Consider the following 14,802-nt stretch of genomic DNA (forward strand, 5'->3'; position numbering starts at 1 on the left):
TTGAAATAATTTTTTCGCTCACCAGTGCATTGAAAAGGCAAATACACTGCGGCTATAAATAAAATGCCAATACTTGTTTCTATTCCAATTCCTAAACTCTCGATAGCTTTGGTTTCAAGATGGGGTAAAACACGATGTTTTATTCAATGGTGGATAAATATTGCAACTCCACCACAGGCAACATCAATTCTATCAAACCTATGAACTATATAATTTGGGTTCTTTTTTAGTTTAATATTTGGCTTTAAAAGCGTTTCAGTCACAACTGCAATATGTTAAAAAATTGAAAAATTCACCCTCTTTCGCTTTTAAAGAACGAGCATTCCAATTTAGAAAATTTACAGAATTATTTAAAATCATTGCTGAATTTCAATTTCATAATAATATTAGTTGTAAATTTTATACTTTCTTTAACAGCCTCGTACATCGAGTTACAGTTCAACAAAACGGACATTAGCTGCAGCATGGATTGTTGTAGGTATTCAATCTTTTCTGGAGTTGGACTACCTAAATCAATACTGGCTGACTTTTCAGCACCAAACACGAATGGTTTGTTACTGTTTGAATTTGAAATATTACCTGTAAGGACACTGGCATATGAACAGTCTGGTGTTGCCTGAACAGGATTTTTTGTCTGAAATTTGTTATCTGAATTTAAATTATTACCTACAGACACACCTGCTAATGAAAGTGCTGGTGATGCCTGAACAGTATTGAAAGTCTTTTGTATACCCACATTGACAACAGGTTGCTTAGAATTCCTACGTTGTCTGGAAGCAATAATTTTTGACCTTACAGGACAATTAAAGAAATTAGATTTGTGATTTCCCCCACAATTTACACATTTGAAACTATTAGTGGTCTCTTTCACGGGGCAGATATCTTTCGTGTGACCAGTGTCACCACAAATCATACATTTTGCTGCCATATGGCAGTTTCGAGTTCCATGACCATAGGCTTGACAATTCCTACATTGAGTAAGATTATGGATTTCTCCATGTCTCTTGAAATTTTCCCACTTTATTCGCACGTTAAATAAAACACGTGCTTTTTCCAAGCATTTCAAATTATTTACTTTGGTACGATCAAAATGTACTAGGTAATTTTCCTGGTGTATTCCAGTTTGGTAATTTTGGCATTTGCCTTTCGTTTCATTAAAATTACTTGGTTGGGAGCAAAACCAAGTGATTCTGACAAACATTCTTTAATTTCCTCATTAGTTTGGTCATTTGAAAGACCTTTCAAAAAGTGTAATACTGTAAAAGATGTTTATGGCCATCAAGAGATTCGGCCAAAATACGAATTTCGCCTTGGCGGCCAATTTGAAAATTAACTTTCACATCCGATAGAAACGATGACAGCTCTGATCGAAATGCTTTTAAATTTGCTACAAATACCACAATAGGTGGAACTCAACCTTCTTCATAACGGCTTTATGCTCAGTATGAGAAGTTTGAATTTCTTGATCCCCAACGAAAGAAAGAATATCATACCTGTTAGTCGAAATTTCAGTGTCACTTGGAGGAGATGCCTCACGTTTCCTTGAAGCCGCATCAAAGCGAGCTTTTTTATTTTTTTTCAGGCATAACTGGGAAACTTCACTACACTTTCACTTCACTATAGAATTTAATTAGAAATATCTCAAACCAAATTTACTCACTAAACACTCGTTAACGTTAAAAACAAATTTATTACTTTGCGTTTCAACAGGTAGTCTTTCAAGAAGATTGCCTGTTGAAAGCGAAAAACAAAATTTCAATATCTCTCGGTAGTCTAAGACTTAGCCTCGAGCTGTTGGTAAAATGCGACCGTACTGTAGGACAGTTCAAGTCGATCTGGAAATCACGAAGCCTTGTTTTTTGAGCATTTAATGGATAATTCCACTAAACAGATATGATAAATATGAGTGAATAATGAGTATGTGTGTCTAATCACAAATGGTGACTTCTCAATTTTGTTAGAAAAATTGTAATTTTAATTGTTAAGACTTGTTTGCTTTCGCAGTTAGGACTCATCATTCGTAGGGATTTAAACCTACTTGTCAAAAAGGGAAGTAAACTTACAACTAACTTATTGGCTATAAAGAGAGCTTATCGTAGCAATTGAGGATCGCAACGATTTTTGTCGAAAATTGTTAATAATTTTATTTGACATAGCTTCTAATGTTTCAACACCAGTGAGTCTATGTAATTCAAACCAAGGAGGATGTTGTAAAATCATTTTCAGAATTTTATGCTAAATCCATTGAAGCGTTTTCTTTTTTGTTAAACAACAACTTGACCAGATCGGTACAGCATAAAGCATTGCTGGTCTAAAAATTTGTTTGTAAATCAAAAGTTTATTCTTTAAACAAAGTTGGGAGTTTCGATTAATGAGAGTAAACATCTCGTATATTTGATGCACTTTGCTTGCATACTCTCAATGTGCTCTTTGAAATTAAGTTTTTTATCGTAAATTAGTCTTAAGTACTTAACCTTGTCAGACCAACTTAAAAAAACCCATTCATCTTGATTATTGCTTGGCTTGAAAAAAGAAGCCCTAGTCAAAGACAATCATGATACTACCACAAAAGATCAAAACAATGGTCGCAGTGGTCCAAATCTTACAAAAAAGACAATTATAAAGTTTTTTACAGACGGTATTACTTACCAACATCAGAACTAGAGTCAACGATATTTTCAGTAGGTCGCTCATCAGTATCGTCAAAGTCAGTTTTCTGATGGTTGTGTTTGCCATTGATAACTTCCACACGACCATCGGTTGTCAGGTTGACGGAAGCTTTGCAAGTTTTCTTGTTCATCTGGCAAGCCCAGAGAATCGAGCCATCCTGTCGGTCACGAATTTTACAATAACGATATCCACGATGGACCAAACTGTCGGTGTTACGACGATTTTTTATAATTCTAAAGTTCGGTGGTCCAGTTGGTCTCGGATACGGCCGATCAGCGGCACTGTTAAACCACACGGACTCGTTTGTCGGCTCATTTTCCATTTCTCCTCCCATCCATGGTACATCCTCTCCACCTAGAACCGTTTGTAGTAATGAATGCATCGCAATATCATTTTCATCGGTGGTTCTATCCAATTCACTGGCTTCGTTCGTATCTTTTTGCTTCTTGGTATCTACCATTTCACCCTCGTTCTCCGATGGTTTGACACTTTCATATGGCTTATGCGAATGTTCAGCATTCTCTACCATAGCTAACGTGTCGTTTGGAAACAGAATAACTCCTGCCTTGCAACCTCGCTGAGACGCTGAGCAGCGCCACAACGAAGTACCATCAACGCGATCACATTTTTTCGTATACCGATAACCGGCATGAATCATACTAATGCCATTCTTACTATTCTTCACATAATACCATTGGCTGTTTCCAAAAACCTCTGGGTCAATTGGGTAGAAAGTTTCAAACGCAGAAGATTCAACTTCTTCGTCATCCTCGATTGTGTCCATGTCCGTGGGCCGTTCATGGTTGTGGTCATATTCACTGGCCTTAACAACAGATCCATCGGGGAACAAATCCACAGCAGCTCGACAGGTTTTTTTATTCATTTTACATAGCCATTTGACTGAACCATCCTGACGCACTCGTACTTTGCAATAACGAAAGCCATCGTGAACCAAAGCTTCGAATCCTTTGCGATTCTTAACAATGCGATATCCACCAGCAGCTTGTTGCTCTGGAGTAAAATTTGGGCATGATTGGGATGGTTGAGTAGGAACTGGTTTCTGCTGATTTCTTGCTGGAGTTAGTAATGAATCCTCAACTATCTCTACATCTTCTTCTACAGCATACTCTTCCGTTACCGGTGTTTCGGTTTTTTCATGATCGTGTTCGTGGTCAGCTCCCATATGATGAACATATCCGTCGGCATTCAGAACCACCTTCATCTTGCATATACCGCTTTTATACGAGCAACGCCAAATGATAGATCCATTTACTCGTGACCATTCCTTGCTAAAACGGTGTCCATCAAAAACGAGAGCATCGTTTCCTGGAATAAAATGCGTTATTTGAATTCATCATGTGTCAAATGTTCATAAAAATTGGAATTTTATATTTTATTTTTCATAGATGGTCGAGGTGCGATAAGACCGAACAAGCGCCATTTTTTAAACAATTCAGTTATTAACAGCCACTAAAGATCAAAATAAAGGCTGCAGTGGTCTCACAAAAAAAAGACGAACACCAGTGGATGTGACAATCGATAATCTATATTATATTCCAAGAAAATTATCGAAATCATTTGAAGAGCTCATAATGGTATAAAAATTCTCTTAGCTTACAGAAAACGTACGGGGTGGTTAAACTTTGAATACCGGTTACTCGAAATAATATGGGTGTTCATGGCGAGCTTGTACATAAGAACCCAGCCGTTAAAAATACTCACCTCCATTGACGAGTAATGGATGATACACAGTTTACGGCTGGGTATTTCTATACGTGCTCGACGTGAAGATCCCTAATGTTTTTCGCGCTTGGTTCGGTTTGGCTGCACGCCAACCATATATATATATGGAAATTGGAAATTATATATGTACCTCTTTGATTCTTTGTTATACGATACATTCGACTACCGGTTCCTTGTTCTTGTCGCTCAAGATACCGTTTGTCAGTTTCATGATGATGCTCACCGCACTTTTCAACTTTGCCATTGTTGTAAACAATAGCCATTGCTCTGCATTTATCATAATTTCGACGACAGCGCCAAAATACTGCTCCATCAACTCGTTCCCTATCCTTGCTATATTGGTGGCCTTCGTAAATTAAACATTCTCTTCCTTTGACATTTGTAGTTATTTCGTAATCTTTCTTGATCTGCTTTTGATCCGCAGGCATCATTACCTCGACACTGCTTGTTAGCAAAGCAGCCATATCATCAGTATCCTCTGGTTCATCATCGTCTTCAACATCCTCAATGATGGTGTACGGTTGTTCCATATCTCCCTCAATAGAATTATCATGATCTCCCTCTTGGCCTTCGTTTACAACCTTTTCGTGATTATGTATACCATGATACTTAACCCTAGAATCTGGGTACACATACACACCAGCAGAGCATTTATTATTGTTAGAACGACATTTCCAGAACGTAGATCCATCCATTTTCAGATATCGTTTGCAGTATTTGAATCCCAAATGAACCAATGTTTCTCCTTTTTTCTTGTTCGGTACTATCTGCAAACTATCCGAACTAACGGCAACTGGTTCTGAATCGTTTATATCTTCTTGTGTCGTATCATCCTCTCCAAAATGTTCGAATGAAGCCTCGACATCAACTTGCGCCTCCTTCTCGTCGTCAGCTGCAGAAGGTTCCAACACACCAATATCATCTTCTAATCCATTTTGTGGATGACAATGACCATGAGTATTCGCGTGTGTTATAGTACCATCCGAGTGTAAATTGACTGCTGCTTGACAACCTCCGAGCCTACATCTCCAATGAATCGAACCGTCTCTCCGAGTAAAATGTCGACAGTACAGGTATCCTTGGAAAACTAACCGTTCGCGGTTACTAGCATTCATCACGATGCGATATTGTGATTTAGTACTGGTACCATTACTGTTGCCTACTGCGACTTCTAGTTGATTTCCAGTTTGATTTGATGCTGCTTGTTGTTTTTGTGGCGATGACATGTCTGCGATCTCGCCGTCACTGTTATAATAAACGTCGTCATCATCTACGATAGTTTCGCCTTTAATAGTAATCTTTTGAAAATAGTTATTATTGAACTGGGTATTATAAAATGAAAGTAAATTTAGTTACCTCATCTGTTATTGCAACATGATTTAGTGATGAGCTGGTGTGATGCGATGATAAAGTCATAGGTTGAAGCAAACTGTCTTCACCATCCTTACTCACTGGTTCGATTTCAGAACTTTGATGAAACTGTTTTAACAGGCATAAAATAATGTTACTCATAGCTGCGTTTTATAAGCATATACAGATATCGTTAATTAGCAAGGCTAATCAATGTTAATACCCAACAATATAAATTCATATTTTTATGCGTAATGTATATTTTTAGGATGGACTAAAACATATTTTGAACGATTTACAAAAAATTAACCGACTGAATCATCCACTAGACATTGTTGGGTCTTATTTTGGACTTGTTGCAAATCATCAATCATCAATCAATTATTTCTTACCAATTGATAGCAGCAGAGCTAAACATTTATCAGTATCCTAAATACACTCAAGTCACTTTTTACGCGGGGGATATGTGCCGCATTAAAGGAAACCGTGTAAAAAAACCGCATGAATTCCGGAATCAGCGTAAAAAACCGTGTTAATTCCGGAATCCGCGTAAAAAAACGCGTAAATTCTGGAATCCACGTAAAAAAACCGCGTAAAAAGCGACCTTAGTGTATAACTTTTATGTATTGATTTTGTTAAAAATGCAAAAGCGCTTCTAAAAATGATTCGAACATTAAAAGGCTTATTTTAAAAGCCTCGAGCTATTACTCAACAGAAAAAAAATAGGATTGTATATTTACATGTATTTAAATTATATATCTAGCATGTTTGTGATACATGTTGCTTCATATTTCGGCTGCTCGTATGTAATCCTTCGTTTGAATAATTATTGTGATTTTACTGATCGATAAATTCATCATTGTATTTGCGCGGAGTTGTTTGGAGCAAATATCTGTTACTCTCGTAGAATTAAAGGATTAAGTGTAGCAACCCTGACTGTTCTTACAAATCGGGTTTACGTCTTTATTATTTCAGTACAACTGGCCAAGAACTAACTTTTACGTATAGAAATAACTCAGGACAAAGAATTTGTATATGAAATTTAGACTAAACAAGAATCACACATAAATCAATTTATTAAAGTTAAATAATATTAGAGTCGATTCCGCACGTTTTAAGTATTAGAAATAATCTTCAAGTTTTCACAATTACAAGCCAAAAAACCGCATCAATATTTTGGGATGATAAAAAACTATAAATATCTTTATAACATTTCTAATGTCATACGACTAGGCCATATATCAATATCACATAGGGTATCGCACGTCTTCGTCAGTGGTTTTCTTCGGCAGTTTTTCTTCAGCAATCTTATGCAAAAGGGGGCCGAAGAAAACCACTGACGAAGACGTTCGATACCCTACAATATTTTTATTAAAATAAAACGACTAAAACATATTACGGGCGGATCTCTATACTGACAAAATGTTCTATGAAACATTTCGTTTTATTAACTAAGCAATAATTACTGAGTGACTTCCTAGGTTATCGTTATCAGATGAAATTTGTTCGAGTCGACTTTTCTTAAAAAATATGGCAGTTTTTAGGATTACAAAAAAAAAATTCAACAATTAACACACGCAATACTATAGAGACGATTATTTGAAACACTTTGAACAAACAAACGAAGATAAGAAGCAAAAGAAATGCAGTCGAGCAAGCAAAAATTTCATTTTCGTTTCATTTTTGTCATAGAACCCAAGTATAGGTATACAAACATTCTTTGGAAACTAACACTCGTCTGTTCATAGAACGGTCTCGGTTCACTTGTAAATCGAAGTTTGGAGTAGAGCACACACCAGCAGCAGATTGTTTCTCGTGCCTATCAAGTTGCTGCTGCTGTTGGCAGTGAATAGTGCATGAAAAACGGACTTGCGCCGTAACTCACCTCATTCGCTGCCGAGTAGGATGAAAGCCTAGGTTGTGAAGATTCTTCCTGCAGAAATTCATCTTCACAAGCTGGAATTGATTCGTTGATAGTTATGTCCAAATGCAAGTCTTTTTCTTGTTTGATGCGGACTTGTGAAGAGTTTTGAACGCGCTTACGAATGCGGTCATCGTTTTCTTGGCACTGTTGTCTATACGTATAGAAGTCGTCAATTTTGTCAACGCAAGCCTTGCAAATTAGGGCGTTTTGATCGTCCCCCTCGTTGATGATCTGCATATGTGCGACGAGAAGATGAAAAAGAAATGTATGTTGAATTGACTTTTTTCTATTCGTACATCTGCTTTAAATCGGATCGATATTTTTGATGGCGTCTTGTCTTACCTGTACTGCGGTGCATTCAAAGATCTTTTCGAGAAGCAACTTATTTGTATTAAACAAAGTACCCACCGGAAAGATCAACCTGAGGTCACTCTGTTCCCCAGAACAACACAACCGGCAGGTTTTTTCTTCCAATCCTTCGTGCATAGCTACATTTTCATCACTACACAGAGCAGTATCCATTTTGCAGTCTTGATCGTTCAAAACTTCGCACTATATTGTAGCAGCAGTAGATAGGTATACATTCGTGGTACGTGAACAGATATCGAAGTGGAAACACACACGGAAACACCATCGGCTAGAACGCCTGCAAAACTACCACTAACAAGTAGATCTACAACGCCCAATGGATCCTTTTTCCAAAGAACTCTCCTACTCTGTTTCGTAGAGATATTAAAATAGTCCAATCGCTACGGCACTGGAAAGGACAATGAGGACAAGCAGAGGCAGTACCAAGAGCAGCTTTCGTTTCTTTACTGCTGAGAATGTATTGTATGCGATACACCAGCCAATAAATAGAGCAGACAGGCGTTCAATATCTTGAACTCTGAGCAGCTTTAAGCTTTGAGTTACTCTTTTCACTGTATTACTGATCAAAACAGGCCACTGTCTTTCAAATGATTAAAAATCATTATAATCTACACATCCTGCTAGATTCACATATATTCGATCACTTTTTCGTAGTTCAGGACACTTTTCGCAAGCCATTGCAGACTTATGTTTGTACGCCATACAATCGCGACACACGAGAGAGAAAAATGACTCTATTCCGCCACTGTGAAGCGAACAGCGTCCCTAATGTCATTTTTGCGCTCACAACGTTCTCTCACACTCTCGCTTATTTAATATAAACAAACATTTGTCAAAAATGAGACAAGCCTTTTACGAAACAAACGAAACAAACCAATGTTGTGTAGTTGCGTCAGTGTAACACTTCTGCACTTAAAAAAGGATCCTTTTTTTTCGTGCTACACCAGAATTACACTTTTTTGCACCTCTTGAAAAAATATAACAAGCGAATAAAACAGAATAAAGTTTGAAAACACCAGCCAGAAACGTTGTCATGTGCAGCCAGTGTCACATAAAAATAACAGTCAAAGACCCAGGTATAGATGACAGTTCTAGAAGGTATGCTACATTTTTGTCTATCCACGCCATACACGCACACAAACAAATCTCGTTATGAAAATTTTCGCGGTTTGTATGGAATTCGGAACATTTTTGGAAATTTCTCGTTTTATATTGTTTTATATTTGATTTTTTTGGTTGGAGAGTGAATCTCCGCAGTTGAAACACACTAGAAATCAGTATTATTTTAGATTTAGTGTGAAAAATTGCGACAATATGTCGAAATAAAATATATAAAAATGCTATATTTCTAATAGTTGGAGCATAATCTTAGTCATTGTAATAGCTCATGAATTTTGTGAAACATAAGCGACTCTATATAGAAGCGCCATTATAGCACAGGAAAGAAAACGAAAAGTGCAAAAAGGTTTCCGGCAAAATGATGAAAAACAGCATATTTTACCTAAACCCCAGCATGTTTATGTATTTCTCTCAAATAAAACATGTTTCAACATCATTTCTATAACTTTTCATGAAAGTATGTTTTATAAGTTTTTAAACTAAACTTTTAAATAATAATCATTTTAAATCTTATACAAAATTGGAAAAAGTTCATAACGCTCAATAGACCTTCCTATCTGCGCTAGTATTAGTGGTCGATTTCATTAATACAAGTTTAATTTTGGTTGCAAAAATCAACACGCTGGTAGTAACAAAAAAATTCCTCCTGCCCCGAGCTTTTATTCAAGTTGTAAGCCGATTTTTAGTTTTATTTCATCTGGTTTTCCACTAAAACAAAGTTTGTTTAAACAGGTAACACTAATGAACTATGATTCATAGGTGCAATATTTTTTGAAATTGAATATCAGCTGATTTTTTGGTTGAAAACAAATCGATTTTATTAGGATGCAGACTAAGCCTGTATTGGTGAGATCTGGCGTAGAAAGCTCTATAATACTTATGCATCGACGTGAATAACATACCTTTAGGATCTATCATTTATACCTGGGGCATCAAGTAGCATGACACATGACGCACATGATACACAAGCTGATATTTATCGAAAGAACTACCATATCTGCTTGTGTGAGAAAGGGATAGCATATCCTCGACACTTTTCATACCTTTCATACGCATAACAAAATTCAGTTCTGTCAGTGGGATCCGCAAGTCCACAATTCGGGTTATTCGCGTTGAAAGAGATTTTGAAGGCTGTTCGCACCTACGTGAACACTCATATGTAATTGTCAAAATGTGCGTGATGACAAAAGCAAAAATATTTCCTTCCTTCTTTCTCGCATGCAAAAACCAAACAAATATCAGCAACACCGTCAACGCGAATGACGTTGATGATGTTAAAGATGCAAAATAAATAACTCTCAACCTCAACCCTCTCAACGGAGCAATGCAAGTAAAGTAGAGATGTTAGCCAGCAAGCAATGCAAGTAAGATAGAGATGTCAGCCAGCAAGCAATGCAAATAATGTCGTTTTCGTTCTTGCGATGTAGCTACCCCACCAAGGGGATGGCAACATGCTATCTCTTTCTATTTTGAATGAGTGAAGAGTCTTCCCGACAAAAGTGATGTCTATGGAATTTTTGCTGGGCGTCTGCCTCGGGGCGTTATTTTTAAATAGACCATTTTACGAGACGTTTCTGAACTCAATTCATGAATGAAATTTTGACAGAAAGCTCGGAACCGCTGACATAACGCACGCAAAAGCAACATCATCATCAGCAGGATCCGTGACATCTGTCTGACATCTGATATATGTTGCCTTGTCAAACGTGTAAAGTTTAGATAGGGCTGTCATCCGCTTGTACCAACACTTTGTCCTACACTCAAAATATTTTTCACGTTATTGTTACGTGAATTTCCTGTACTTATAGACCTTTCCAATCGTGCATGTATTGGTGCACTTTACACCGTGTAAGTCGGATGGAAAATGAGGCCTACAAAGTGCTGTCAGGACTGAGCTGTCAGAAAGCTCTATTCATTTTCTGTCATTTTGTATGATTTATGTGACAAACAAAACATCTACGTAAAAATCACTATGTTTTATCACGTAGCATCTACGTCAACCTGGCAACGTCAAACAGAATGAAGTATCGCGTGAACTCTCCGTGCGAAAATACACAGAAATCAAAATGGCGAAGCTGTTGTCTGATTCAGTCTTCGAACATGAAAGGAATTCCTCGATGACTTCCCAATAAGTGAGCTTTAGAAAAACCATAAGAATCCGGCATCGAGTATTCACACAGATTCAGTTCAACTTGCGAGGAATTTCCTTAACATAAACTTAATAAACTTAATTCATTTACGAATTGGTGATTTTGCATGCCCGTGTGACTTATCAAGCAACATATTTGGATGATTTCTGAAAACTATTCCTAGTCTCTGAAGAATTTGGGAAACCACAATTGAAAATTATACGTTGTATAAAACGTAGAACCTATCAGACAATCAAATGCTTTTCACTTTACCGGTAGTTAAATTCTACGTGAAACTCACATGCAATGCATATGTCTACTGCATAAGATTCATAGGATAAATCATCTCACCAGTTCATGATGAATTCAAATGACAATCACATAAAATCTACGTGAAAATGACAGTGGAAAATATTCACAAACTTTTCCGGTGAACTACACTAAAAATATTATTCACGTTATAATTAGGGTTCATTCAAATATTACATAACGCGAAATTTGTCAATTTTCAATACCCACCCACCCCCGTGTAACGCAATTTTACATGTTTGCCACACGCAATATAACGCTTCACTGAATACCCCCCACCCCTGAGCGCGTTATGTATTATTTGAATGATCCCTAATTATAACGTGAATAATATTTTTAGTGTAGTTCAATAGAGCTTTCTACGCCAGATCTCACTAATACAGGCTTAGTCTGCATCCTAATAAAATCGATTTGTTTTCAACCAAAAAATCAGCTGATATTAAATTTCGAAAAATATTGCACCTATGAATCCTAGTTCACAGACTAACAGACATAACACTTCGAACAAATTTCCAATAAAATCATCGTTCGGATGATTCCAGTACTTTATGTCAGTAACACTAGCACCATCTGCTGCCGTGTTCGCGCTGCGTCATGTATTTCGACATCAGCGCTAGCGTTACTGCATGTGTCGAATAGGGAACCACAAAATATGTATGAGAGATTGCATGACAGCGCCCCAGGCGGCGTTCTCGCGCGATGACTGTTATTCGATTAGAAATTTGAAATGATCGTTTTTTTGTGGCGATGGAGCTAGGTTCCAGTGTTACGTCTGTTAGTCTGTGCTAGTTCATTAGTGTTACCTATTCTAAAAAACTTTGTTTTAGTGGAAAACCAGATGAAATAAAACTAAAAATCGGCTTACAACTTGAATAAAAGCTCGGGGCAGGAGGAAATTTTTTGTTACTACCAGCGTGTTGATTTTTGCAACCAAAATTAAACTTGTATTAGTGAAATCGACCACTAATACTAGCGCAGATAGGAAGGTCTATGGAAAAAATCCGGGAGGGAGAAACGAATACTACTCTCAAAACAGAGAACATGAACATGCGTCGTTTTCTGATAGCGTGTAACTATCTTCTTGTTGTAACGCATGCATGACTCAAACGAAGTTTTTAGTAACTTCAGGAATACTGAATGTACAAATATTATACATACTAATTTTTCGAGTCTGTTTTTTTCGATTTGCCGTTGTATAAAAGCTTTTTCAGAGTTTTGAGTTCGACCGTGATGAATTGTGTTCGAAGTTTTAACCAAAGCCTTAAATCCAGAGAAGCGCAAGTTTAATAATCGAAGTACGCTAGCATGATTATTACTTAAAGCTTATGAAATTTATTATTTTAGTAAAAACGAACGAAAATATTTTGTAAAACAACAATGAATACAAAAACTGTTTGCGATGAATATTTTTTCGAGCAACGCGATACTCTTCAGCATAGAAAAATAGATATCCAAGTTGGGTAGGGTTACCATTCGGTCGGGGTTAAAAATCAGGACAATTTTTTTCCCGGTACAAATTTGATATGAGGCGTTTTCTTTTTTTGAGGTATCAATAAATAAAACTCGTAATTTGAGATTTGCACTTCATTAGGCGTTAATAGATACCTAAAAATTGCAGCACACGTAAACGGTTTAAAATTGGGTCCTTAAGTTCTCTAGGTTTTTTTTCTGATTTTTATATATCAGTTGAAAGAGTGCGATGTTCTGAGCAATACATGATTTTAAAAAAAATGTGTTTTGTTGTCTTTCGATTTTTAAATGAAGAATAACAAACTGCTCGAAATACCTTAAATGACAGTTCTCCCATATACCGTACGTGTGCGAAATGTCATTTAAGACCTTCCGACCAGTTTTTTATTCTTCATTCAAAAAGCGAAGGAAAACGATAAACATTTTTTTTAAAATCACTTTTTACTCAGAAAACGCGGCTTTTTCAAATGATATATTAAAACTGGTATCCAGCTTTTTACGCGCCATAATGGCGAACGCTAAAACACAATGTTCGTATTAACTCACCCACCCTTTTGACAACTCTGCTTACGTCAATTTGAAGTCTAACAAATTTTATCAAAAGAAAAATAAATCTTGCAACATATGTGTTGTAAATTTCTTAGAAATCCAAAAACTGACGTTAGCAGAGAGGTTCGCACTGCTTGTACGTTTGTTATTATTGTTGTTTCTCAAGCTGCAAATGTCGGTAATGATATCAAGTGATTTTTATTCTTGTATGAAGGATTGGCAATCGCGACACTAGAGCTACCGGTCGGATAACATTTGTTTTTCACGCCTTTCGACCCGGATTGCATCCAAATTGCGACCGATCGAACATACATATAGCTGTCAAAAGTTGCAAACATACTGAAATCAGCTGATCGAAACTGTCTCGTGGATTGCCTTATTAAGAACACGCATCATAGCGACCGCCATTATGGTACATAAAAAGCTGGATAGCTTTGGGACCCGAAAGTCAGATAGTTGAGGCACAGACTAACAGACATAACACGTCGAACAAATTTTCAATGAAATCATCGTTCGGATGATTTCAGTACATTACGTTAGTAACACTAGCACCACAGACTAACAGACATAACACTTCGAACAAATTTTCAATAAAATCATCGTTCGGATGATTCCAGTACTTTACGTTAGTAACACTAGCACCATCTGCCGCCGTGTTCGCGCTGCGTCATGTATTTAGACATCAGCGCTAGCGTTACTGCATGTGTCAAATGGGGAACCACAAAATATGCATGAGATTGCATGACAGCGCCCCAAGCGGCGTTGTCGCGCAATGACAGTTATCCGATTAGAAATTTTAAATGATCGTTTTTTTGTGGCGATGGAGCTAGGTTCCAGTGTTACGTCTGTTAGTCTGTGCTAGCACCATCTGCTGCCGTGTTCGCGCTGCGTCATGTTTTTTGATATCAGCGCTAGCCTTACTGCGTGTGTCAAATGTGAAACCACAAAATATGTATGAGATTGCATGACAGCGCCCCAGACGGAGTTTTCGCGCGATGAATGTTTTTCGATTGGAAATTCGAAATGATCGTTTTTTTGTGGCGATGGAGATAGACTCCAGTGTTACGTCTGTTAGTCTGTGGTTGAGGATTGCAACGACTAGACAATTTCAAAAATTCAACCATAGAAAAAAAATCATTCAAAATGAGTCTGTTTCTTTCCAGAGTCAAA

At 37.1% G+C, this 14,802-nt stretch overlaps 1 protein-coding gene across 1 annotated transcript in view; it reads right to left on the reverse strand.

Annotated features, from left to right (window-relative positions):
• LOC129717563 (uncharacterized) overlaps window positions 1-9,097 on the reverse strand; it is a 43,375-nt gene extending 34,278 nt beyond the window's left edge. The window contains exons 1-5 of the mRNA XM_055667550.1: window positions 8,030-9,097; window positions 7,649-7,918; window positions 5,770-5,892; window positions 4,544-5,711; window positions 2,650-3,996 (exon numbers count right to left, since the gene is read on the reverse strand). Coding sequence (XP_055523525.1) covers window positions 2,650-3,996; window positions 4,544-5,711; window positions 5,770-5,892; window positions 7,649-7,918; window positions 8,030-8,209 — 3,088 coding nt within the window. The 5' untranslated portion in view covers window positions 8,210-9,097. The remainder of the gene's footprint in view (window positions 1-2,649; window positions 3,997-4,543; window positions 5,712-5,769; window positions 5,893-7,648; window positions 7,919-8,029) is intronic.
• Between the last annotated feature and the right edge of the window lie 5,705 nt (window positions 9,098-14,802).

This window comes from Wyeomyia smithii, chromosome 1 (assembly GCF_029784165.1).
Source record: "Wyeomyia smithii strain HCP4-BCI-WySm-NY-G18 chromosome 1, ASM2978416v1, whole genome shotgun sequence".
In the NCBI taxonomy this organism is placed as follows: Eukaryota; Metazoa; Arthropoda; class Insecta; order Diptera; family Culicidae; genus Wyeomyia; species Wyeomyia smithii.